This window comes from Odocoileus virginianus, chromosome 14, assembly GCF_023699985.2.
Source record: "Odocoileus virginianus isolate 20LAN1187 ecotype Illinois chromosome 14, Ovbor_1.2, whole genome shotgun sequence".
Lineage (NCBI taxonomy): Eukaryota > Metazoa > Chordata > Mammalia > Artiodactyla > Cervidae > Odocoileus > Odocoileus virginianus.
This window is the reverse complement of record NC_069687.1, coordinates 37410317-37435899: the sequence shown is the minus strand read 5'-3', so window position 1 is coordinate 37435899 and position 25583 is coordinate 37410317. Positions and strand designations below refer to the sequence as shown.

Genomic DNA, 25583 nt, shown 5'->3' with positions numbered 1-25583 from the left:
CAAGTTTAAAAAGAAAATTGAGAACATTCTAGTTAAATGAAACAACTGTTTCTATAAATATAATCCACTATATTCTTAGATGTATAACCTGTAGTTCAAGTGTATTCACTGTATAACAGAAGATAGGAAAGTCTTCAGAACAAGGACTACCCAAACAAGATTAACCCCAGCTGCACTTTAAAGTTATCTGGACAGGTTTTTTAAAGAACCGAATACCTGGATACTACCTTAGAGATTCTGGGGTGGGGTCAGGAGCATTTTTCCTCAAGACATCAGTTGATTCTATCATGTAGGGTTAAGAATCTAGTTAACTAGGGTTGAGAATCTCATTAACTTAAAGGTAGATAAAAATACTTTCATGTTACTATGAGTGTATTTTGTAAAGAAAATGTAGTGTAATCAACAGTCATGGGAAAAAATTTAAATACCCTTCTCTATAGAAACTGAGGCTAAATAGTAGAATTTGGATATGATTTTACTGATTTAGTTTGAATGCTTGCTGGTTTGACATTAAGCTGTATCAGGTTAAAAAAATTCTCATGGGCCATTCTTACAGGTCATTTTTTTGGGCAAAATCTTCCATTATTTTTCCTTGATGTTGAGTTTAGTGTAGCCTCAGTGTGAACTAAGAATAAACTCAGTAAGATTGTGTTCTGGTTTGGGGAGAGAATGAATAGTTACAATGAAGAAAAATAGCAAGTGAAAGTTGCACAGTCGTGCCTGGCTCTTTGTGACCCTATAGACTATATAGTCCATGGGATTCTCCAGGTAGAATACTGGAGTGGGTAGCTGTTCCCTTCTCCAGGGGGTCTTCCCAGCTGAGGGATCGAACCCAGGTTTCCTGCATTGCAGGCAGATTCTTCACCATCTATCTTTCTACACATTTATTAGGGAAAAAATAGTTATTTATTGCAAATGAAAAACTTGCAGTTGGTTCATCAGGGTTTCACAGTTACTGCTGAGGAGAGAGTGACATTAAGGATTAAAAACACTCTCCCGACTGCTAGAATGGTAGTCCTAAAACGGCTGCACAGACTCAGCTGTCACATGCAGGTAATCTTTGAGCTGTCTCTGCACCCAGAGGAGATAGTACCCTCTATGGAAATCAGCACCTTTTGAACGACTGAAGAGTCCCACTTTGAGGCCAAGTGCTGAAAGGCAGTGTAGCTAACAGTTGAGTAGGGTTTGAGCATTGCAGGCTATGGATAAAGAATAAGCATGTGTGAAACTGTCTCACAGGGTTGTTTCTAATCCTGAAATTTCACTGGGATGACAAGAATGGCCTAGACTAAGAGATGCATCCTCAAATTCAGCAGAGCCTTAAACACTTACCTCTAGCTGTAGTTTGATCATTTCATTTTGTTTTTCCCTTTCTTGAGTTCTTAACTTTGCATTTAACTCGGAAATTTCCAACTCCTTTTTCTCTATCAGTTCTTTATTCTTTTCTTCGCTTAATTTGACTGAATAAAAAAAAATTCACCTTAACATTTCAAAAATCTTAAAAGATTACTTTTTTGTATTTAAACAAACAAGAAAGTACACTTTATAAATAAAAATGTATTTTAGAAACTGTTTATGTGCAGGGTAGCTTTTATATAGTTTTAACAAGTCCCTTAAAAATGACTGAAACAAAAGGGCTGCCCGTTGAATGCTTTTGAATGAGTAAACTAATTTTTACTCTTAAATATCTAGAGAATAATGTTCTCTGAATGCCTGGAGAATAGGAGATTTATTGGTTAAAAAGGGACACAAAGCCTGGGTTTCTAGGTATAGAGGGCTTCACATCACAGGATGACTAGAGGTATACCAGCTTGTTCTGGCTCCCTCATTATTTCCCTTCATCAGCATTTTGTCCAATAAATTTCTTTGAATTTCTACTCCCATTTCAGTGGTTCCTTGGAGGATATGAATCAGCACAAGAAACAGTTAGGATGGGCACTTAACACTTTGCGAGGAAGAGGACGCCATCATCAGTGGTTTGTGGAAGACTGTGAGTTCCTAGTACACCACAGGGGTCTGATTACTCAAGATTTTGTTGTTGTTTAGTCGCTAAGTCATGTCCAAATCTTCTGTGACCCCATGGAGTGTAGCCTGCCAGGCTCCTCTGTCCACGGGATTTCCCAGAGAAGGATACTTGAGTAGGCAGCCACTTCCTTCTCCAGAGGATCCTCCCAGTCTAGGGATTGAACCCATCTCTCTCGCATTGGTAGGCGGATTCTTCACCACTGAGCCTTCAGGGAAGCCCACTGAAGGTTTTCCCAGAGGTTATCTGGGAAAACATCCTGGTGGAGGTGAATACCTTGTAGGTATAATAGTTCAGGCATTTGAAGATGAGAGAAACAAAGCTCACCAAGACAGAAGAGTTATTTATCGCTAAATTAAACTGGCCTCCTGTGTGTACACGCTCAGCTGGTTCAGTCGTATCTGACTCTTTGTGACCCCATGGACCACCAGGGTCCTCTGTCTCTGGGCTTCTCCAGGCAAGAATACTGGAGGTGAGTTGCCGTGCCTTCCTCTGGGGGGTCTTCCCAACCCAGGGATCGAACCTGCATCTCTTACATCTACCTGCATTGGGATAATAAGAAACTGAGAGCTGTTAGAAGGTAAAGATTTAAAGAACAGGTGTGAGTCAGACGGTCTCTTTGGAAGCCCACAGACAGGCTCTTATGAACTCTAGAGGATGAGCAGGCACAGCTGAGCAACAGAGTCTAATCATTAATGTTGCAGAACTCCAGAGAGGTTTAAATGCTCAGCTGAAACAGGTGTGCCATACTAAATTAGGATCCTGGTTGGAAACACCTAATATCCTAAAAAATAGGACATGGATATCTGGATCAATGCCTGTGAGGAAACTGCTTTGACAGCTCCCCTAAATGCTCAGAATTGGCAGGAGTGACCTACCTTTTCCTAGTAAAAGCTAGCCCTTAGCTTAGCTGATGAAAGATGCTGCAGAGGCTCCTCTCCAAAGCTGCCTGGCCTCTTCTGGTGGCTAGGCCAGTAACTAGGGTTAAAGCTCAGTATCACCTGGCTAGGGGAGTGCTGGGGCTGGTAAGTGGGGAAAGTGAATATACCCCCAAAGAGCTGCAAGAATTAGCTAGGTTGTATTGGGAAGAGCCATGTGAATACCCTTGAGAAACCACTTTGAGGGTGCTGGATAGAAGAAGACAGAAACTAAGACTAGGTAAGCAAGAATTCATGGACTTGAAGATAATCTTTAGGGTCAGGGGACATAATACCCTAGCAAGGACCCAGGATATGGGGCAAATTCTGTTGGAGTAGCCTTAGACCTCTAGAGAAAGCACTGGCCAAAACAGAGAGAAGTGGCAACACCTGAGATGCCCTGGCAGCTAGCGAGAAAGGTATAAGGAGGCTCTCAAAAGCTGGCATGCTTGAGTAGATGTATCTTGCGAGGCAAGAAAATGCACCAAAGGATTATGTTCCTTAGGAGGACACAGAAGACACACTATTAATCAAGCCACAGGGAATGTGCTGGTGAGAGACAAACCAGCATCGCTAAGAAGTTCAACTTTCACTCTTATCTGCAAGCTAGGTCTAACAGTAAGAGGTTATAAAGTTGGGCTCATTAATATTCATGAATGGTGTCCCCCTTCCCCCACCAAGTTATAGAAGCCAGATGATGGTGCTTGACTGCCAGAAGCCAGGAGGCCACAATTATCATAATGACCAGAAAGGTCAGAAAGCAGCCAAACGGGTGTTTTTGAGAATCATAGAGTTAGTTAACAGATGAGCAGTAAATGCTGCTTAACAAGTACAAAAGAAATAAGAATGGAGGAACAGGAGGCTGAGGGCACATGGCCCTGTTAAAAATTATTCTTTGCTCGGTTCCCTAACCTGAACCAAGGTTTTGGTCTAGGACCTGCTGACTGAAAATACACAATTAGGTTCCTAGGAGGAAGAACATTTCAACAACCCCTCTTCTAGGTTTCTCCTGAGGAAGAAGTGTCCACAGGAAGTATGGAGAACCTGCTGCCTGAACTCCTATGGAGAAGGAGGTACGTATAGCATAAGGAGGGGACTGTTGTGGCCAAGAAAATGCATCTTTCAGATCTCCAACTTCAGGGAACATAACTGACTCATTGTTTTTCATGACCATATTTATGCTGAGGTCAGGATTCCCAAGAGCTGCTCCTAGCCACTGACTGAACTTGGCATGGATACTAAGGCAGATTTGTTTCTGAGAGTTGCAGAACTTGGTTGATGGGCAACTTTGGCCCAACTTTGCTGACTTTTTTCTTATAAATGTGTCACAGACTGACTTCACCTGGCCAGCACCCCTTTCTTCCTTCTCTTTTTCACATCGGTTCGATCTGTAACAGCTAACCCATCTCCCCCAGTTCCCTATCTACCCTCACAAATGTTTTCCTTTACAAATCTCTTGAATGTCTAATTCTATCTAGGCATCTGCTTCTCAGAGAACCCAAAGAAACTGCAAAAGTTGTTGTGTAATTTTACAATCCCACTGGTAATGTATGAGAATTCTAATTGCTCCATATCCTCACCAACACTTGGCATTGAAGTTTTGAGTCCATGGGGTTGCAAAGAGTCGGACATGACTGAGTGACTGAACAACAGAAGGTGCAATGTGGTATCTCATTGTGGTTTTAATTTGCATTTTTCTTCAAACCAATTATGTTGAGCATGTTTTCATGTGTTTATTGTCATCTGTACATATTATTTGTGTCCAAATATTTTGTCCATTTCCTTATTGGGTTGTTTGACTTATTATTGAATTAAGAGTTCCTTATAGATTTTTGAACATAAGTTCTTTATCAGTTTTGCATTTGTAAGTATTATCTACTGGTCTGTAGCCTGTCTTTTCATTTTCTTTTGTGTTGAAGGACAGAAGTTAATAGTTTTTGATGTTCAATTTAGAATTTTTTCCTTTATTGTTTGTGCTTTTTGTTTCTTTGTAAGAAATGGTGGCTAACTCAGGGTCACAAAGATTATCTTTTATGCTTTCTTTAGCTTTTTATAGATATAGGTTTACATTCAGACCTATTATTCAAGTTAATTTTTGCATATGGTGTGCATCTAGGCTTGTTAAGAAACTTTTTAATACCTTTATGAAACCAGTTAACTCTCAACATTAGTTCATGAGACCTACTTTGCTAAAGGAAAATATTTCATTAGTGAAATTATATTCAATATATGAGTATATAAATATAAAAGCTAGCTTACATTTTATATTAATTTTACAATAATATTAACTATCTCACATTAAAAAATGTTAAATTCAAACTCCATGAGTCCAATTTATAAATAACATATAGAAAGCAACAAAACCTAAATTCAGATGTGTTAAGACAGTATTTATTCAAGAATACTGGTAATTACTGAAAAAAATTATATATGCATGTAAGTTTTTTATGGAATCTTAGAATTCAGTAAATTAAAAATAAAAACTTACCTTTATTCTGCATATCTTGATAAAGTTTTGTCATTTCAATCTTATGTCCCTCCTCTTTGATTTTCATTTCACTCATAAGTTTGGCGATATTACTCCTATGTTCCTATGGATTAAAACATATATTCATTGTTCAATTTAAGTATGTGTTCACATTTTTTGATTAATTAGATGAAATTTTCAAAGTTTATATTAATTTTTGATGTATAATTATATCTAGAGAGGAAAGATATTGTTCATTGTTTGAATGCTAAACTTTGAGAAGGATCAATTTCTTGTTCAAGTAGAAAGATCATCTAGACACAATGATTTTTTTTTTTTTAAGACACAATGATTTTTTATCTTTGCCTCCTGAATTCTCATCACCATAACTTATCATAGATACTCAAAATATTTTAAGTGTGTGCAGAAATGCATTGAACATTAAAATATTTCAAAAAAGCCAAACTATATTATATAGTCAACTTTATGTATCATTTGATAGCCAGCAAGCTTACCCTAATATAGGGTGAATCTCTGAATGTGGGCTGAATTTCCATTTCTGACAATTATATAAACATCCCTAATCTCCAGGAGGAGGTTAAGCATTATCTATGGTAAGGGTCAGCTTTATGAGGAGGCTAAAGAAGGATGAATTTGGGATCTGAGACGTGTTCAACAGCTTCCTGAGGTTAGTTTCATAGGTTGTTGAAGCAGAGAAGTGATTTATTATGCTCATAAGGAGAGTGGCATTTAAAAAAGTATTTATTTTATTTTTTGGTTTGCTGGGTCTTCATTGCTATACAAGGGCCTTCTCTAGTTGCAGAGAGCAAGGGCTACTCTCTAGTTGGGGTGCCTGGGCTTCGCATTGTGGTGGTTTCTCTTGTTGCAGAACACAGGCTCTAGGCACATGGGCTTCAGTGGTTGTGGTGCACGGGCTCGCTGCTCTGTGGCACGTGGAATCCACGCAGATCAAGGATCAAACTCACGGCCCCTGTCCTGTCAGGTGGACTCTTACCTACTGTACCGCCAGGGAAGTCCCTGGAGAGTGGCACTGAGGAAGTGTGCAAAGAGAAATCCACCAGAGAGATTAAACTTTCAATTTTTTCAGAGGTATATTTCTAAATGGAGAGGAGTAAAGGAAAGAAGGAAGAATAAAAGCAAAGTGGGGGAGTAAGAAAGAGACAATGAAGAAGGCAAGAGGCCCAGAAAAATCTTCTAATAAACATGGTAAGGCTTCCCAGGTGGCACCAGTGGTAAAGAATCTACCTGTCAGTGCAGGAGATGCAGGTAATGAGAGTTTGATCCCTGGGTCGGGAAGATCCCCTGGAGTAGGAAATGGCAACCCACTTCACTATTATTGCCAAAATCCCATGGACAGAGGAGCCTGGTGGACTGTAGTCCATGGGGTCGCAAAAAGTTGGACATGACTGGGCACACATGTGTGTTAAACACTGTAAAAGCAGGGATTTTGTTTTTACTCACTGTTGTATTCCTACCTCCTGGTGTATATCCCTTGATATATATTCAATGAATAAGAATACTAATAAGAATTATTTGTTAGAGGTTCTTACCCTAGACCCAGATAAAGGGTTTTCAAGGGTCTGTTAACTTCCTGAAATTGTATGCAAAATCATGTCTGTGTGCATGCATGTGCCCTTTTGAGCACTTTTTAAAAAATCAGGGTTCATGGGTTTTAATAGATATTCAGGTATTTGAGGAGATTAAAAATAGTCAAGATCCACTGGTTTATTAAGCAGCTATAATTAAAAATAAAGATTAACTTACATAATTAAAAGTTAAGAATTTCCTTAAATTCAAGAGGATACAGTCAGGATTCCTACTTGTGCTGCTTAGTTTGCCAGAAAACTTGCAGGGATGGCTGAACCTATCCAACCATTGCCTTTGATTAAAGTTAGGTAGGTGACTCAAGGGGTCAATCTCATAGACTGTGATATTTTTCCTATGCATGTATCTAGATTTCTAGATGGGCAACTACACAATGGCTTTCATAATGACTCCTGACTCATATGGGTGCGCTAAGCAGTTGCTGCTCTGGGAAACTCTAGGAGACAAATCTACATGTCTTTTCATTCTCCATTGATTTTTCCCATCTGACATGTTGCCATTAGTTTGGTAAGACTGAGGATTTTCACTGTAGTCTTGATGCATGAAGCCTATCTTAAATGTCTGGGTTGGTACAGGCTGTGTCTCACTAGGTTCTTCTCCTCTAGTATAACCTGTAACAGCCCCAAGGAGTCCAATCCTTTCTTCTTTTTAAGGGAACAAAATTCCAACAGGTTCTTCTTGATTGCCTTCTTTTCATTTGCTTTCTTGACAACTTTAAATGCTAAGGCACAGTTTCAGGTTATATTTTCCTATAAAACTTAAGAATTCTTCAAATACAAGTTACAAATCTTCCAGTCTCATAAATACGGCTGTTAAGTAACTCCTAAGTTTATTTCTAGGGAGTGGTTCTCCATATGTCTTGGATGTGCCTGGAGATGTTGTACTAGAGAATGTTCATTAGATTGAGGTTATCTTTAGTTTGCTTTGGACAGCAGTTAATAAGTGCAGAATCTTGGGTTACAGTGTTTATTCTGTCATTCTCACCCCTCTGAAGATTCATATTATCTTAGACAAAGTATTCTACAATTTGACATTAGAAGAGAAAGGAGGCAGAAGTTTTCCCCCTTTCTGTTCCAGTTACACTTACACCCTGACTTCACAGTTATTGTTGAAATGTAAAGATATGAAAAGGATGGAAAAATAAAGGAAAGACATAAAGGAAATATAAAGAATGGGATATAACCCAGAGGTATTTAAATTATTTCAAAATTGGTGATGAGAAGCTAAATTTTCCAAGAGTACATCAGATGCCATTCATTACTCCTGAGTATTACCTAGAAGCTCTGGCATGTTTACAGAATTAGCTTGTGTTTCTTCAAAGGCTCTTTAAGTGAAGAACCAGACTGAAACAGAGATGATCCTTCAAGTTGAAGTTCTAAGGTGGATACATATCTAAGCTGAGTTTTGGAAATCTTAGATCTGCCAGAGTTTGACATATTGGTTCTTGGGAGATGAGAAAAAACTCACATAATAAACCTCCCAAAGGGCAGAGGGGTGGGAACTTATATTCATTGAGGATATTTTATGTTTTATGTTCTATAATTACTATCATGATGCTGTTCTTATAGGAGAGAAGAAAAAGTAGCAAAGTGTATGTTGGCTCTTGGGAGAAAATTAATTGGTGACCCACACAAAATGCTCTCTTCATTTGGATGGTGTCATAAAATTTCAATAGATAACTCAAATCATAAATACTGAAGGCATTCACTTTATCATAAAAAAGCTTTTATAAAGTGCTAATTAAGAGTATACCGAATAATAAAAACTCAAACATAACTTTAAATGGCAAAATTGTTGCATCCCTTTTTATCAAAAGAAAAAGTAATGCAAGCAATATACTAGTGCATTATCTGTAAAACACTGAGGGTCTTCAAAACTTGTATCTTTTTGGCTGCTTCTATTAATGAAAAATGACTTTTTTTTTTCTAATTTGGGAAGACAGTGCTCCACAGGGATTTGATTGACTATAAAGACACATAAACTCACCTGTTCATGCACTTTAAACTTTTCTTTCATAAGATCAGCATTTCTTTTTAGTTGTTCATTTTCACCTGTGTAAAAGTCATTGAAGAGTATTATAATATATAGAACTTTTCAAATAATATGGGAATATTTTTAACCCATCAAGTTTCTGTTCATGTATGTATTAAATATGTGAATACAAAATCTACTACACATTAGGCTCTGTGCATGACATTGGGAATGCGGAAACAAAAAAATTATTGCTGTTCAAAGAACTTCTAGCCTAGTGGTAAGACAGATGTGTAGGCAGTTATGACAATGCTGAGATAACCGTTCTGTAATGGCAGTGTGTCTGAAATATGGCGGGGAGATATGGAAGAAAAGCTTAGGTCATTTCTAAGTCAGGAAAGAGTTTATGGACGAGGAAGCACTTGATCTGAGACTTAAGTAGTAAGTTGGAGGGATGCATTCTAGATACAGAAAACTATCCAGAAGACTTTGGACTTGAATGAATATAGCACATTTGGGAAAATTACAATTCAAGTACAGCATTGTTGGAGTGTAAATTATAAGGAGAATGTGTTAAATAGGTTGGGAAAGTAACTTTATAGGAGGTAGACAGATTCTGGGTGAAAAACTTTGAATTTTATTTTATAGGTTATAGACTCATCAAAGAATTCTGAACAGTGAAATGAAATGATTAGTTACATGTTCAAAAAGATTATCTGGCAGTGCGGAGGATGAATAGGGAAGGGGCTGACCCCAGAGGATGTCCATACATCAGTAATAGATCAAGTAAGAAATAATGGGAGCCTAAATTAGGTCACTGGCAGTAGGAGACAATGGAAAATAAAGACAAATATATAGATGATAGAATTACCAGGAGACTTAATACTGGTTGGATAGCAGCAGCTAAAGCAAAAGGGGAACCTTTGCCTTCTAGGTTTCTGATTTGAATGGATGAAAACTGTTAATCAAGTTGGGAAAAATTAAAAGGGGAAGATTTTTAGGAGTAGAATGATGAATCTCTATCTTTATCATGCCAAATTTGAAATGCTTGAGATATTCAGGAGAATATTTCTTATAGGCTGAGAAACATTTAAAAATGGCTAAAGGAAACTACCCTATATCCTATCCTATAAAGGAGACTAAGAAGTGTCCAGAGATGCAGGAGAGGGTGTTACTAAGAGAAGAGAGTTTATGGGGGTTATAATCCATGGCAGTAAATGCAATAAAAAGGTGAAATGAGAGAACTTTGAATCTGAAATCTTTGGGAGATGCCCAGTTGTTCTACGTTGAAGACTAGGTGAAAAGTGAAGTCAAAGTGAAAGTGACTCAGTCATGTCCAATTCTCTGCAACCCCATGGACTGTATAGTCCATGTATGACTAATCCAGCCCAGAGTACTGAGGTGGGTAGCCTTTCCCTTCTTTAGGGGATCTTCCCAACCCAGGGATTGAACCCAGGTCTCCCACATGGCAGGTGGATTCTTTCCCAGCTGAACCACAAGGGAAGCCCAAGCATACTGGAGTGGGTAACCTATCCCTTCTCCAGTGGATCTTCCCGACCTAGGAATTGAACAGGGGTCTCCTGTATTGCAGGTGGACTCTTTACCAACTGAGCTATCAGGGAAGCCCAAAGACTAGATGAAGGTAAGGAAATAGAGATAGTGAGTGCAGACTATTCCCTTGAGATTCCCTGCAAAAGGAAAGAGTGAGGGTAATTGCAGGGAATAAATCCAAAATCAAGGACACTTTGTTGTGTTTATTGAAAAGATGGGAGAGATCTGAGTTGTTTAAAAGCTGAGAGGAATGACCAATAGAAAGAGGGAAATGAAAGAGAGAAAGGAAGGGACAATAGAAGATGCAACATCCCAGAAGAAAGGTGAAGAGAGATGAGAGTTAAGTGGAAAAATAACTTTGGATAGGAAGAAGGATTTTTTTTCCTTCAAAGGAGGAAGAAGTAAGGATATGTCTGTTTATGAATACACTGGAGGAACTGCAGTGGGAAGAAGGGGTAGTAGGTGACAGAAAATCAGGTAGTTTATGTCTGACAGTTTTCATTTTTTCTATGAAATAGAAAGTATAGTAGGTTCAAAGAGATATAAATATTTAAAGTTGGGGACTTAATGAAAAATTTAAAAGCCTGGATAAATTAAGGGTATATGTGAAACTGGGACTCAAATTAAAATGTGTTTGCAATTTATGTTTTTTTTTTTTTTTACCAATAGCCTTCAGTGCCTATAGCACTGTTAAGTCAAACAAGTATATGGCTGGATTGATCTGTATTTGAGGATTAGTATAGTTTGTATTCTAGGATAGGTGAGGGAAACAAAACCACTGTCCAAAAAAGATGAGGGACTTCCCTGGTGGTTCAGTGGCTAAGACTCTGAGCTCTCAATGCAGGGAGTCAGGGGTTGATCCCTGGTCAGGGAACTAGATCCCATACACTGCAACTAAGACTTGGTGTGGCCAAATAAATAAATATTTTAAAAAAGAAGATGAGTTGATATCCTAAGCTAAGCTAAACTAGAAGGAAAGGAAGGTTTAATCTTTGAGCCACATTTTTGAGAACCATAGTTTTATTTAGATAATGCCCTATTAAGTAAAACTTAAGAAAAAATGAATTTAAGTAAAATACAGTTTTTCATCTTCAATTTGCCCTACTATTTCATACCTATCATAATTATGACATTTTTTTTTTTTAAATCAAAACTCTTCTCTTGACATGATGGAGACGGAGGGGTGCTTCACATTTTTACTCTTGTTAATCATTTCACTCTTGTTAATCACTAGGTGTTTTAAGGAAAATCAGATATACTTAGATCAGGAAAAAGTCAGTCCTGATTTAGTGTGTGGTGAGGGTTTGAAGATTGCCAGGAGAAATATCAACAACCTCAGATATGCAGATGCATCCTTACGGCAGAAAGTGAAGAGGAACTAAAAAGCCTCTTGATGAAAGTGAAACAGGAGAGTGAAAAAGTTGGCTTAAAACTCAACATTCAGAAAACTAAATTCTGGTCCCATCACTTCATGGGAAATAGATGGGGAAACAGTGGAAACAGTGTCAGACTTTATTTTTTGGGGCTCCAAAATCACTGCAGATGGTGACTGCAGCCATGAAATTAAAAGATGCTTACTCCTTGGAAGGAAAGTTATGACCAACCTAGACAGCATATTAAAAAGCAGAGACATTACTTTGCTAACAAAGGTCCGTCTAGTTAAGGCTATGGTTTTTCCACTGGTCATGTATGGATGTGAGTTGGACTGTAAAGAAAGCTGAGCCCTGAAGAATTGATACTTTTGAACTGTGGAGTTAGAGAAGACTCTTGAGAGTTCCTTGGACTGCAAGGGGATCCAACCAGTCCATCCTAAAGGAGATCAGTCCTGGGTGTTCATTGGAAGGACTGACGCTGAAGCTGAAACTCCAATACTTTGGCCACCTCATGTGAAGAGTTAACTCATTGGAAAAGACCCTGATGCTGGGAGGGATTGGGGGCAGGAGGAGAAGGGGACGACAGAGGATGAGATGGCTGGATGGTATCACTGACTCGATGGACATGAGTTTGAGTAAACTCCGGGAGTTGGTGATGGACAGGGAGGCCTGGCGTGCTGCGATTCATGGGGTTGCAAAGAGTCGGACACGACTGAGAGACTGAACAGAACTGAGGGTTTGAAACAGAGCAAGGATCTGTACCTGAGCCAGACATTAAAGGTGCCCATTTAAAAATTCTTTGTTCCTGCTGATCAATTTGTAGAGCTCTTGTATTGTAGATATAAACTAAGTTGATATTTGAAAACACTTTTATTTCAAATAAATCATTTATTTTTTGACTTGTTTTACACATAGTATGCAGAGTTCTTTTTACATTGTTGTTGTTTGTACTTTTGTTGCATTGTTGTTAAGAAAGTGTGTTAGGTCTTTTTTTTTACTTTATATAGTAACTGAGCTTCCCAGATTGGTTAAGATGCTATCCCTCAGCTCCAGGTTGTATGCTTTTCCTGGATTTTAAGTTTCTATTGTTCTTTTTTGCACTAAAGTGTTTTTTAAAATCCATCTGGAATTTATTGTTGATATGGTTGGAAAACTTTCCAGCACATACTTTACTGGTATGTGCCAGTACCATACTTTAAATATCATTCTTTTTCAATAAATTGAAATATTCCTTGCATCATACATTAAGTTAGCAAATATTGGGGCCTGTTTCTAGACTCTACATCATTCTTTCCATGGATGTATTTTTCACTTTCTATGCCAATACCATATTGATTTCATTACAATGGCTTCTGAGCATGCTGTTTTCTGGTAGTGGAAGACCTCCTCCCTTACGTTCTTCTTATTTTTCATATTTTGTTTTTGTTTGTTTCTTCTGTTAAATGAACTGTAAGGTTAGCTTATGCAATCTTCTCCTTTACCCTTAGATTTAATATTTTAATTTAAACTATGTGAAATGTGTATGTTAAATTTAGGAAAATGACATTTTAATGATGTTAAGTCTTCCCTCTGCCAGAAATACTGATCAACCCATCTAAATGTTAGTATCTAGCTTTGGCATATCTGTAATTATGCTAAACAGAAGCACATAACTTACCTATGAATTAAAGTCATCTACTGAAGAAATAGCTAGCCTCCTTAATATTTCATACTGCACCTCAGTTGGCTTTTTTTTGGCTTTCATCTGTAGTATAATCTATGTTATATTATTATTATACTCCATGTTATATTATTATTGTTGGCACTGCTGTTTTTCATCATCTTCCCAGATTTCACATTAGAATTTCAAACACATATCTCTACTTCCTTAAGGTATAAGACTCCTGCTGCACTGGCTGGAGTAGAGATAAAGTCAAATAGCATCTTGATCACTGTAGCGTCCACCTGGTCCTGATACTTGACAAGGAATTGCTCTCTAACCTGAGCTAGACTTTGCTTTAAATCCAGAAAGAAGGAAATGGTCTTCTAAGAAACATGAATGAACAAGCAACTCTATCATATCCTTTCTTACTACTTCTGTTACTTCTATGAGCCAAACAAAAAATGATGACATGGAACAAAAGGGAAAATTAGGGAAATTCATAGTTACTTTTCATTTCAGTCTTTTTTTACTCATCAGTAAGCAGAAGGGAGAGAGTGTTGGTAGAATGTGCATGTCTCAAGAATTAAAATGAATGAAAAATGGTTGAGGTAATTTTGTGTAGCATTTCCACTATTCTGGTAAGAATGAAATAGATATACAAGTATAAACTATGAAGTATTAATCATGTACTTCTGTACTTCCACATATGAGTTGTGTTCTTTGAATTTAAAACTAGGTTGTACAATAGAAAGATGAATAGTAAAATTCATGCTCATAATTAAAATTAAAAGCATTTTTCACTGAGAGTGATAAATAAAATATCCTGACAACTGAGAGAGACAACAAAAGAAAGGAAGAAGCTTTATATTTCAGAACCTTTAATGTTATTTTTTCCCCTGCTTTTTGAACATGGGCTACACGTTTTCACTTTGCACTGTGCCCTGAAAATTATGTTGGTAGCCTCAATTATTTATAGGCTTTGTTCTTTACCTTCCTTTTAATGTTCCTTTAAGAAATCTCTCTTGGAAGGTGGCAATTTTTAAATAATGAAGATTCTACAGTATATATTCATAAGAAGTCATTTCCCCATACTTAGAAGATGCTTATATAAATATGATAGCATTCTTCAAAAGATATACTATAAGCTAAAAAGTCTGATTATTTTAAGGTCTTTCTCACAATTATGTTGAAAAAACTATTTCTACATTTTTCAAACTAATTTTCATGTAAGCATTATTTTTTTCTTAAGTAGTAGTTGATCATGGATTAGCTTAGTTTCTCATACAATTCTTTTATAGAATAACACTGAATTATGCTTTGATCTATTCAAAACATTCTGATCAGTGATCAGTTTTGACTACATCATTTTGTTTAGCACAATTTTGTACAGTAAAGCTGCACTGCCCCTAACAATGTCTTCCTTAAAATCCACTCTTTTAGAGTATAAAGTCTCAAGTAAATTTAAGTTATTCAGGCTCAGTTCAGACAGGAAAAAAGCAATATTAAGTTGTAATAAATTAGAGAAAATTGGCAAATATGTTTGAATTCTACTGATTTTGGAGGTGCTCTGTATTTTTGGCTGATTTCACGTCTCTATTTTTTTCTCTTTTCACTGCCCATGTGTTTAAATTCCTGAAATTCAATTGATCTAGGGCTGGTTTTATCGCAATAATTCTCCTCTAGTGGGAAAAGAGCTCTGAATCTTGTTTTCTTTGCCCGGGCAGTAATAACCACTGATGATAAGTTAGCAGGTATAATGTCACTATCTTTCATGTAGTGAATTACTGAGATTCTCCTAAAGTAGAATATAGAATAATGTATTTACAATAATATAAGAAACAATATAAAAATTTTCCTATCATTTATTATATATTGTGATGAATCATACTCTATTTTATGTTCATATCCTGAACTCCAAACACATATTACTTCAAAGATAGAATGAATTCATTCTTTGAAGTATAAAGACCAAATTGGGAAGCAGAGGAGAGGGTAATGGAGCAACAAGAAAACAAAGGCTCACAGGATAAAGGGCTGCCAACACTCTTGCATAATCTACACAATGGGCCCTTGCCTTTCTCCAGCCTGATAGACGGCATAACAGATGTCATTAAATATTGTTTCCTGACTTTCCTTCTCTGTGCCAGGTTAGCAGTAATAAATGAGGAGCTCATTTGGTCCTTGACAATAAGGACATCTCAGAAAATATATTTGACTTAATCACCCAGTCACACATGAGAACGAGAGATCAGGTTTTCCCGCAAGTTACAGACTTCCAGCGCTGTTGCCACAGACGGTTTGCTGTGGTTCAGTTGCTAAGTCGTGTCCGACTCTGTGCAACCCCATGGACTGTAGCCCACCAGGCTCCTCTGTCCATAGGATTCTCTAGGCAAGAATACTGGAGTGGGTTGCCATTTCCTTCTCCAGATCTTCCCAACCTAGGGATCAAACCCAAGTCTCCTGCATCGGCAGCCAGATTCTTTACTACTGAGCCATCAGGGAATGGTAAGAGGGATCACCCACTGTCTCAGATTTAACTGGGAAATATTAAGAGGGAATAGGCGGGCCAACATAAATAACAAAAATCACAAAACCTAAAAAGTAGTGACAAACAGGTAAAGTATTGTAAACTAATAGTCTCTAAACTCTCATAATTGTGTGCCCTGTTAATAAAAATAATGAGAATGTACACCCCAATTCTTGTCTAATTATTTATAAATTATATATATATGTCACTTTATTACTGTATATAATTCTTAAAATGGATACAAGTAGAAGTTAAGGTGAACTAAAGAGGAAAAAATGTTAATTTATTCTAATATTATTTAAAGCACTGTTATAAAACTTTAAAATTATTGAATCACTATTATTGTTAATAAATTTTAGTGGGATAATGCCACTGGAAATGCATCAGTAGCTTTTACAATGTTGATTTAACTCTTTGATTATGAAAATATTTTTAATATTCAGGCTGTCTTGATACTTGGATTTGATGGTAAAAATGATTCACTGGCTGCACTTACTAAATCATAACACAGTCATCCTTGGGTTTCCACTGGAGATTATAGTTCCAGGACAGCTGTGGGTACAAAAATTCATGGATATACTCCAGCCCCTTACATAAAATGGTGTAGTATTTGCATAAAGGCAATGGCACCCCACTCCAGTGCTCTTGCCTGGAAAATCCCATGGACGGAGGAGCCTGGTAGGCTGTAGTCCATGGGGTCGCTAAGTGTAGGACACAACTGAGAGACTTCACTTTCACTTTTCACTTTCATGCACTGGAGAAGGAAATGGCAACCCGCTCCAGTATTCTTGCCTGGAGAATCCCAGGGATGGGGGAGCCTGGTGGGCTGCCGTCTATGGGGTCGCATAGAGTCGGACATGACTGAAGCAACTTAGCAGCAGCAGCATGCACATCCTGTATATCTTTTTAATATTTTTTTATCTCTAGGTTACTTATAACACCTAATACAATGTAAGTGCTATGTAAATAGTTATAAATACAATGCAAATAGTTACTTTTGTTGTTGTCCAGTCACCAAGTCATATCCAACTCTTGGTGACCCCATGGACTGCAGCATGCCAGGCCTTCCTGTCCCTCACCATCTCCTGGACTTTGCCCAAGTTCACGTCCATTGAATCAGTGATGCCTTCCAATCATCTCATCCTCTGTTGCCCTCTTTTCCTGCCTTCAGTCTTAACCAACATAAGGGTCTTTTCCAATGAGTAAACTGTTCGGATCAGGTGGCCAAATCATTGCAGCTTCAGCATCAGTCCTTTCAATGAATATTTAGTCTTGATTTCTTTTAGGATTGACTGGTTTGATCTCTTTGCTGTCCAAGGGACTCTCAAGAGTCTTCTCTAGCACCACAGTTTGAAAGCATCAATTCTTTGGTGCTCTGCCTTCTTTATGGTACATCTGTACATGACTACTGGAAAAACCAAAGGTTTGACTAGATGGACCTTTGTCATTTGTCAGCAAAGTGATGTCTCTGCTTTTTAATACACTGTCTAGGTTGGTCATAGATTTCCTGCCAAGAAGCAGTTGTCTTCTAATTTCATGGTTGCAGTCACCACCCTGAGTGATTTTAGAGCCCAAGAAGAGGAAATCTGTCACTGCTTCCATGTTTTTCCCTTCTATTTGCCATGAAGGAATGGAACTGGATGCCATGATCTCAGTTTTTTTAATATTGAGTTTTAAGCCAGCTTTTTCATTCTCCTCTTTCACCTTCATCAAGAAGCTCTTTAGTTCCTCTTTGCTTTCTGCCATTAATAGTTAGGAGCCCTTGGCAAATTCAAGTTTTGCTTTTTTGCAACTTTCTGAATTTTTTTTCAAGTATTTACAGTCTGGGTTGGTTGAATCCATGGATGCAGGACCTGCAGATATGAAGGGTCTAAGGTACTCATTTTTCAGTCCCAAACACTGATTATGCAAAAGTGATTTGTTTTTTGAAATTCTGTTAAATCCATCTTCCTTGATGTTATTATAAGCCTCTCAAAAGATTTTTGAAAACAAACATTTAACAAAGGGTTGAGAATCATCGTTAGATCATTGTTTGAAGAATTTTTAATTGAATTTAGCATTTCTATGCCAAATTTAATACGCAAGTAAAAATATTTAAAGTTGACACATTTTTGGCCCCCAATCACCTAATGATGAAACCATTTCTAAATATTCATTTGCAAACAGTCCTGCTATAGATTTTTTCCAAAGCAGTTATACTTGGCCACCATTGTCTGACATTTCATCAGTTATGATAGTTTTTCATTATTTTTAAACTTGTTAATGTGTCTGAACTTGCACAAGAGTAGAAATGACAGCTCTGCTACTTTTTTTTTTTTGCTACTTTTTTATTGCTGATTTGTGCTTGCATTATTAGTGCTATTGTCAAACATGTTTTATTTCTTAAAGCTACTGTCCAAGTTGAAAGGATTATTTTGATTGTAAGTAGTTAATATAATGTATAAACCCTCTTAAGCAGGTCCATGTAGACTGTACTACATAGCAGTACACTGAGACAAGAAAAAATAAAGATGCAACTGTTTAGTTTTAGAACTCCTACTTTCCTTGGGAGAAGAAGAATCTTGTGTATCATAAATGATGTATAACTGATATGCAGAAAGAATAAGGAATAACATTCCATTATTAAATTTTCATCAAATTATTTGCCTTCAGCTCAGTCGCTCAGTCGTGTCCGACTCTTTGCGACCCCACGGACTGCAGCACGCCCAGCCTCCCTGTTCATCAGCAAGTCCTGGAGTTTACTCAAACTCATGTCCATTGAGTCGGTGATGCCATCCAACCATCTCATCCTCTGTTGTCCCCTTCTCCTCCCGCCTTCAATTTTTCCCAGCATCAGGGTCTTTTCCAGTGAGTCAGCTCTTCGCATGAGGTGGCCAAAGTATTGGGAGTTTCAGCTTCAGCATCAGTCCTTCCAATGAAAATCCAGGACTGATCTCCTTTAGGATTGACTGGTTGGATCTCCTTGCAGTCCAAGGGACTCTCAAGAGTTTTTTCCAACACCACAGTTCAAAAGCATCAATTCTTCAGCACTCAGCTTTCTTTATAGTTCAACTCACATCCATACATGACTGACTGCTGCTGCTGCTGTGAAGCTAAGTTGCTCCAGTCATGTCCGACTCTGTGCTACCCCATAGACGGCAGCCCACCAGGCTCCTCTGTCCCTGGGATTCTCCAGGCAAGAACACTGGAGTGGGTTGCCATTTCCTTCTCCAATGCATGAAAGTGAAAAGTGAAAGTGAAGTCTCTCAGTTGTGTCCGACTCTTCACGACCCTATGGACTGTAGCCTACCAGGCTCCTCCGTCCATGGGATTTTCCAGGCAAGAGTACTGGAGTGGGGTGCCATTTCCTTCTCTAGTACATGACTACTTTTAATAAAAAATAAGCATTAATAGGAATTGTGTTGTTTTCTTTCTGCATTTCAATGGATCATCTTTTACACAGCCCATAAGCAACTACTGAAAAGACTGATGGATGAGAGTAAAGGGAGGTATCATTTCTCTCATAGTGGCTGAAGAAACTCTTAAGTTGAGAGGGCAGCTGGTTCAGTAACTCAATAATGCAGTCAAGACATCATGTCCTTTTAGTCTCTTCTTGCTGCTCTCCTCAATGTTGTCATCACTTTCAGGTTGAAAGCAAACAGTCTGCAACAATTTCAGGCACTATATGCAGACTTAACAACCAGAACAGTTTTTTGGAAGAGAGGGAAATATTTCAGAAGCCCTTCCTTGGAGTTGGGGTGTAACTAACTTCTCCCAAGGCATATGATCACGTGGATTAAGAATGAATCTTAGAAAAAAAAAGTCAGGTTTATATTAAGAAAAGGAAATAGTATCTAGGGAGGCAGACATTTATAACCACTGTAAACTTGATAAGCAAATTATCCATACAATCTTGAGAATCAAACAGATGAAAGAGAAGACAGACAGGTAGTTCACATCTATCATGTTGATCAAAACCTGTAGAAGCACTGGACAAATGAAATCAGTGAATCACTTTCTTAGAGGCAGCATAGCATATCCATTTTTCAGAAATGGATTATTAAAAGATCTGTACTGCCATACCTGTGAAAATATGATATTCTTGACTATTGGTTGATATTTGATAATCTCTTATAAAGCAATATGTTTAACATGTTTATAATTATCAACTTTCTGGAACTTCAAAGTATTTAATGTTAATTTCTGGTAGATGTTTTCTGTGAACAAAATCCTGGAAAGAGTTAAACTCCTGGAAAGAGTTGAATCCTATAAAGGATTATGAACAGATACATTAAAAAAAAATGCAGCTGGGTGTCATATTTAGTCAGAGAAAGGAAAAGTTGTTCTGAGCCATTGGCACTGAGATGGAAAATTGAAAGCCCAAACCAGGTGTGGGATAGGGATCAAATACTGGGAAAAAATGAGCAGGATGCTAGAACCAAGTCAAGCAAAAACCTATGGGACATACCGTAATCAGACATCTGCAGGAAAAAATTTAAAAAAGATATTGGAGATGGTATGGTTCCCTATCTACTACCCTTCTTGATCTCCAGAACAGCTCTTAGTAGTGTATTAACATGGAAATGAATCCTTATGAACTGCAGATGCTGTTGAGCAGTGTACGTGTGAAGTCTTCTGATCCAGTTTCTATATTTGTTTCACTAACACTTGAGGAAATATTTTTAGGTAATGAGGAAAAAATAAGAACTAATAGTAATTCTTAAAAGACTATAAGGAATAACACATCAAATCAAATAAATACCATGTAAGGTCAGTATTGTATGGCCCCTACATATGTAAAGTAGTTTCATTATGAGAAAAGCAGAGGACTAAGATAAAAAATTCTTATTGTTTGGTGTCAGTTTTATGAGACCGTAGAGGCAATTTAGTTTAAACTCTAACACAGTAGAGGAAGATCCTAGGAGAAGGGATAGGCTACCCACTCCAGTATTCTTGGGCTTCCCTTGTGGCTCAGCTGGTAAAGAATCTGCTTGCAATGCGGGAGACCTGGGTTCAATCCCTGGGTTGGGAAGATCCCCTGGAGAAGTGAAAGGCTACCTACTCCAGTATTCTGGCCTGGAGAATTCCATTGACTGTATGGTCATGGGGTCACAAAGAGTGGGACATGACTGAACGACTTTTATTAATTAATTATAGTAGAGGAAAATGCCACTAACATTGCACTGTAGCTAAATTAAAGCAAGACAAAACACTTGGTTGCCTTGTTTTGTCAATGGTGGCCTATTGGCTTAGCATGACTATCCAAGTAAGACAAGCTGAAGATGTTAGCTTCATTTACACAAATAAAGCCTGACTTAATGACAGAAATTAAATAGTAAACTAAACTATCATTGAAGTTTGAATAGAATACTCATGATGTAATTACTCATATACCCATCTTTTAAAACTGAACACAAGGTTATTAAAGACCAAGAATACTACTGAGAATAAGTATATTTCTAACATTTCTAAAATAATAAAGAGAATTATTATAATCAACTATAAAACCCTGATGTTCTTGTCAGAATATGACTGAATTGTTCTGTTCAGCATGACATTTCTTATGTTACAATAATTTAGGGAGATACTGAATAGTAAGGAATCCTGCTCTTAGCTGATAAATTTAACAAGATCAGATTAAGAGAAGTTTACTGTCACCAATGTAAAAACTTTCTATTCTTAAAGATGCTTAAATACAACCATATTATTTTTTAGATTTTACTTTTTTTCTAACTTACCCTTCAAATTATGTTGACTTTCAATGGTATGCTGCAGCCCTTTTATCATATCATGAAGAGTAGCACATTCTAAAACATAAAAGATAAATCTATTTGAATATTTACTTTTGTTTTGGAATTATTACCTCAAAGTTAAAAAATACTTAAAATAATATTTAATTGAAAATTATGAGACTTAATAAAGCAACCAGATATCTCAACATAAGTTATATAATACACACTTTTTTTTTTTACATTGGAGGGTAACTGCTTTATAGAATTTTGTGGTTTTGTCATCAGCAAGGATGAGCCCTCGGCACACACGTCCCCCCCATTCCAAGCCTCGCTGCCACCGCCCTTCAGCCTGTCACCGAGCCCTTGCTGGAGTTCCCCAAGTCACACAGCAAACTCCCACTGGCTATCTATTTGACATATGCTATTGTAAATTTCCATTTTATTCTCTCCACACACCTCCCCTTCTCACTCTTCCCCTCCTCTATGTCCATAGGTTTATTCTCTATCTCTGTTTCTCCATTGCTGCCCTGAAAATGAATTCATCAAAGCAATCTTTTTAGATTCCATATATATATGTGTCAATATACAATACTTATATTTCTCTTTCTGACTTACTTTGTATGATGGGCACTAAGTTCATCCACCTCATTAGAACTGACTCAAATGTGTTCCTTTTTATGACTTAGTATTCCACTGTATACACGTACCACAGCTTCTTTATCCTTTTATCTGTAGATGGACATCTAGGTTGATTCCATGTTCTAGCTATTGTAAATAGTGCTGCAATGAACACTGGAGTACATGTGTCTTTTTCCATTTTTTTTCCTTAGGGTATATGCCTAGGAGTGGGATTGCTGGGTCATATGGTGGTTTTATTCCTAGCTTTTTAAAGAATCTCCATACCATCTTCCATACTGGTTATATCAGTTTACATTCCCACCAGCAACACAAGAGTGCTCCCTTTTCTCCACACCCACTCCAGCATTTATTGGTAGACTTTTTTTTATGATGGCCATTCTGACTGGTATGAGGTGGTATCTCATTGTAGTTTTGATTTGTATTTCTCTTAATAATGAGTGATGTTAAGTATCTTTTCATGTGCTTGTTGGCCATCATACACTTTTTAAATCAGTCTTTAAGTCAAACACACTCCATGCTTTTGTTATGAGTTTTCTAAGGCATGAAAACCCCAGTAAAGTAGGGATTCCCTATATGTGCCATTAGCAACAGCTGCCCTAGAAATAAGGCACACTTGGACATGTCTGGAGAACTGTGAGGCATGTGTCCAAATGGCTTTTCCATAAAAAGAACATTCCAAGGAAAGAGAGTCAAGGAACATGAAGTTCTGTTCAAAGATACAGAGTCAGAACTGGTGAGCAAGTGTCACTTGGGAGAAGATAATGCTTTTCTTCCTCACTGTCCTCTAAACTGTCCTCTTGCCTGAGTCCTAGGACAAGGGAGTAGCGAAAAAGAGTAAAAACTCAATGTGTTGGGTTACAAGGCATCAGCCACTTTGGTGCCAGTCTTCTTACATAATGGGAGAATTCTGTGCAATCAAGCCCAACATGTGCAAATAAGCTTTCAGTATGTATATTCTTGGTATCACCAGCAACAGCTAAACGTTTGAAGCGGGGCCGCAGTGGTGGAGACTCCTGTAACTTTAAGCAGCCCCTGGCTGTAAGCTTCAGGAAAGCAGGGACTGTCTTCCGTCTTGTTTACCATTTCTCCCTAATACTTAGAAGAGTTGTGGTCCATCACAGTCATTTCATAAATATTTGTTAAGTGATTTGGTTGACAGGCATTATAATGGTAGGAAAGGAGGAAATGGAGAAATTGTGGTATGAAAATAGTAACACACTGCTATGTTAAGTGCTTTGCAAATATTAATTCACTTAACCCTTTTAACTCTATGACATTGATTCTAGTATTTGCCTCATTTTTACATATGAGGAAATTGACACACAGTATAGCAAATTGTCCAAACTCACACTTAAAAGTCATAGATGGTAGAGCTACAACATGAACTCGAGCAGTCCAGCACTAACATCAATGATTCTAACTACTTTAATATACCACCAAGATCAGCGCAGGATCACTTCTTCAGACTAATCTGAGTTAGGTGAGAGGCCCTGGAAAGAGGGCAGAAATAGAGCCAGAGAAAGACTCTGTGATAGTTATTGCTATCACATTTTTACTATAAGGTTGAGAAACCCAGGGTGCACTAGTTTAAGTTTACAATTATAGTAGCTAAATATATAACGATGAAAACATTACAAAGAGTAACAGTATTTTTAAAAAGAAAGATTAGGCAATTTTGTTCTCATGTGCTTGGCTCAATGGCTATTAAATATTGAACCTGATTCTCTTTCATTCAGATTTTGAGGCCCACAGTGGATATTCAGCCACTGTGCATTAGTGTGACATACTTTTATCTAACAATAAAAAGTTGTCTAGGTACATTAAAATACTATTATTGAATATTTACCCTGTCAGGCATTACATTAAGTACATTATAAACATAATCAGTATTCAAACTGCGGCTGAGATGTTGGCATCATTATCCTGATTTCACAAAGGGAGGATGTCACACATAGATATCTGGTAACTTAACAAGATTCCACAGTACATGGAAGGTCTAGGTTTGAACACAGGTTTTTCACATTTCAAATCCTGTGCTCTTAACTCAAGACTTCCTCGGGAATTGTATAACATGCTGATGAAACCATGAAATTTGGAATCAGAAGAACTGGATTAGAGTGTTTTTCTTCTTTACTGTGTAACTATGACGCTCTGGGTAATGTACTTTTCTCCTATATTAGGTTGTTCTGACAACCAAATGAAAAAATATACTTTCTAAATTCATTCACAGATATTTACCATTGTTACTGTTTCTCTCCTCTGTGTCCCACGATTTGTCTATATTGCTTTTATCCATCGTTCACATTACATTTTAGTTAGATGGTTTCTCCTACTAGATAGTGAACTCTTTCAGGTAAAGATACTTATTTTGATAATCCTTACCTTTAATGTGATGACTATTTCATAAGTGTTCAATAGTTTTTGTATTTATTAACTAAATGAGAAAACCAACATTGTGAGGGGAGAGTTCAAAACTTCCTGTTTTCAGTTAGAGGTCCTATAACTCAGTCTCTATGTACTTCAACTACATTAATAGAAAAGAAAGTATTCGGTAGAAGTTAAAAGCTTTATGCAAGTACAAGGTCCTACTCCCCCACTTTCCCCCTCTACCTCCCCTGTCACCAACTCAAAGTTCCCACCATTCTCCATTTTGTTCTGTTGCTGAGTCCCAGTAACAGAATGATGGTTAAATGACAACTGATATTACCTACTTCATGTATATTACTGTATTAGCTGCTGCAATTAAAAATGGAGGCATAGATCCTGCCATCACTTGTCCTTGCAGCTTTAGAAGCATGAATCCAGCATGCATAAAGTATGTTATCTCAGTAATTAGCCAATTGAAAACAGAACCCTGAAACTGAAAGTATACTGAATGTTTCCAAACTGTGTATTTTCAAATTTAGAACACAAGGTGGCTCTCTAAACACATTTTTAAAAAACAGGAAACTGGCTCATTAAGGAATTTTACCTGGGTCTCCCGCATTGCAGGCAGATTCTTTACCAAATGTGAGCCACCAGGGAAGCCCCATAAAATAGAATATCATTCGTTATTTTAGAATAATAGCTTTTAATTCTCTTTGCAAAACTTCTATGCATCATTTCTGTTGGACTTTACAGTATAATTTGAAGAATA

At 37.4% G+C, this 25583-nt stretch overlaps 1 protein-coding gene across 5 annotated transcripts in view; it reads right to left on the bottom strand.

Moving 5' to 3' along the window:
- Positions 1 to 25583, bottom strand: part of CCDC152 (coiled-coil domain containing 152) — a 37220-nt gene that overhangs the window by 2188 nt on the left and 9449 nt on the right. For all 5 annotated transcript variants that reach the window (XM_020888246.2, XM_020888248.2, XM_020888249.2 and 2 more), the window contains 4 exons: positions 21815 to 21883; positions 9020 to 9084; positions 5429 to 5531; positions 1333 to 1460 (listed from right to left, as the gene is read on the bottom strand). In XM_020888246.2, coding sequence (XP_020743905.1) covers positions 1333 to 1460; positions 5429 to 5531; positions 9020 to 9084; positions 21815 to 21883 — 365 coding nt within the window. The remainder of the gene's footprint in view (positions 1 to 1332; positions 1461 to 5428; positions 5532 to 9019; positions 9085 to 21814; positions 21884 to 25583) is intronic.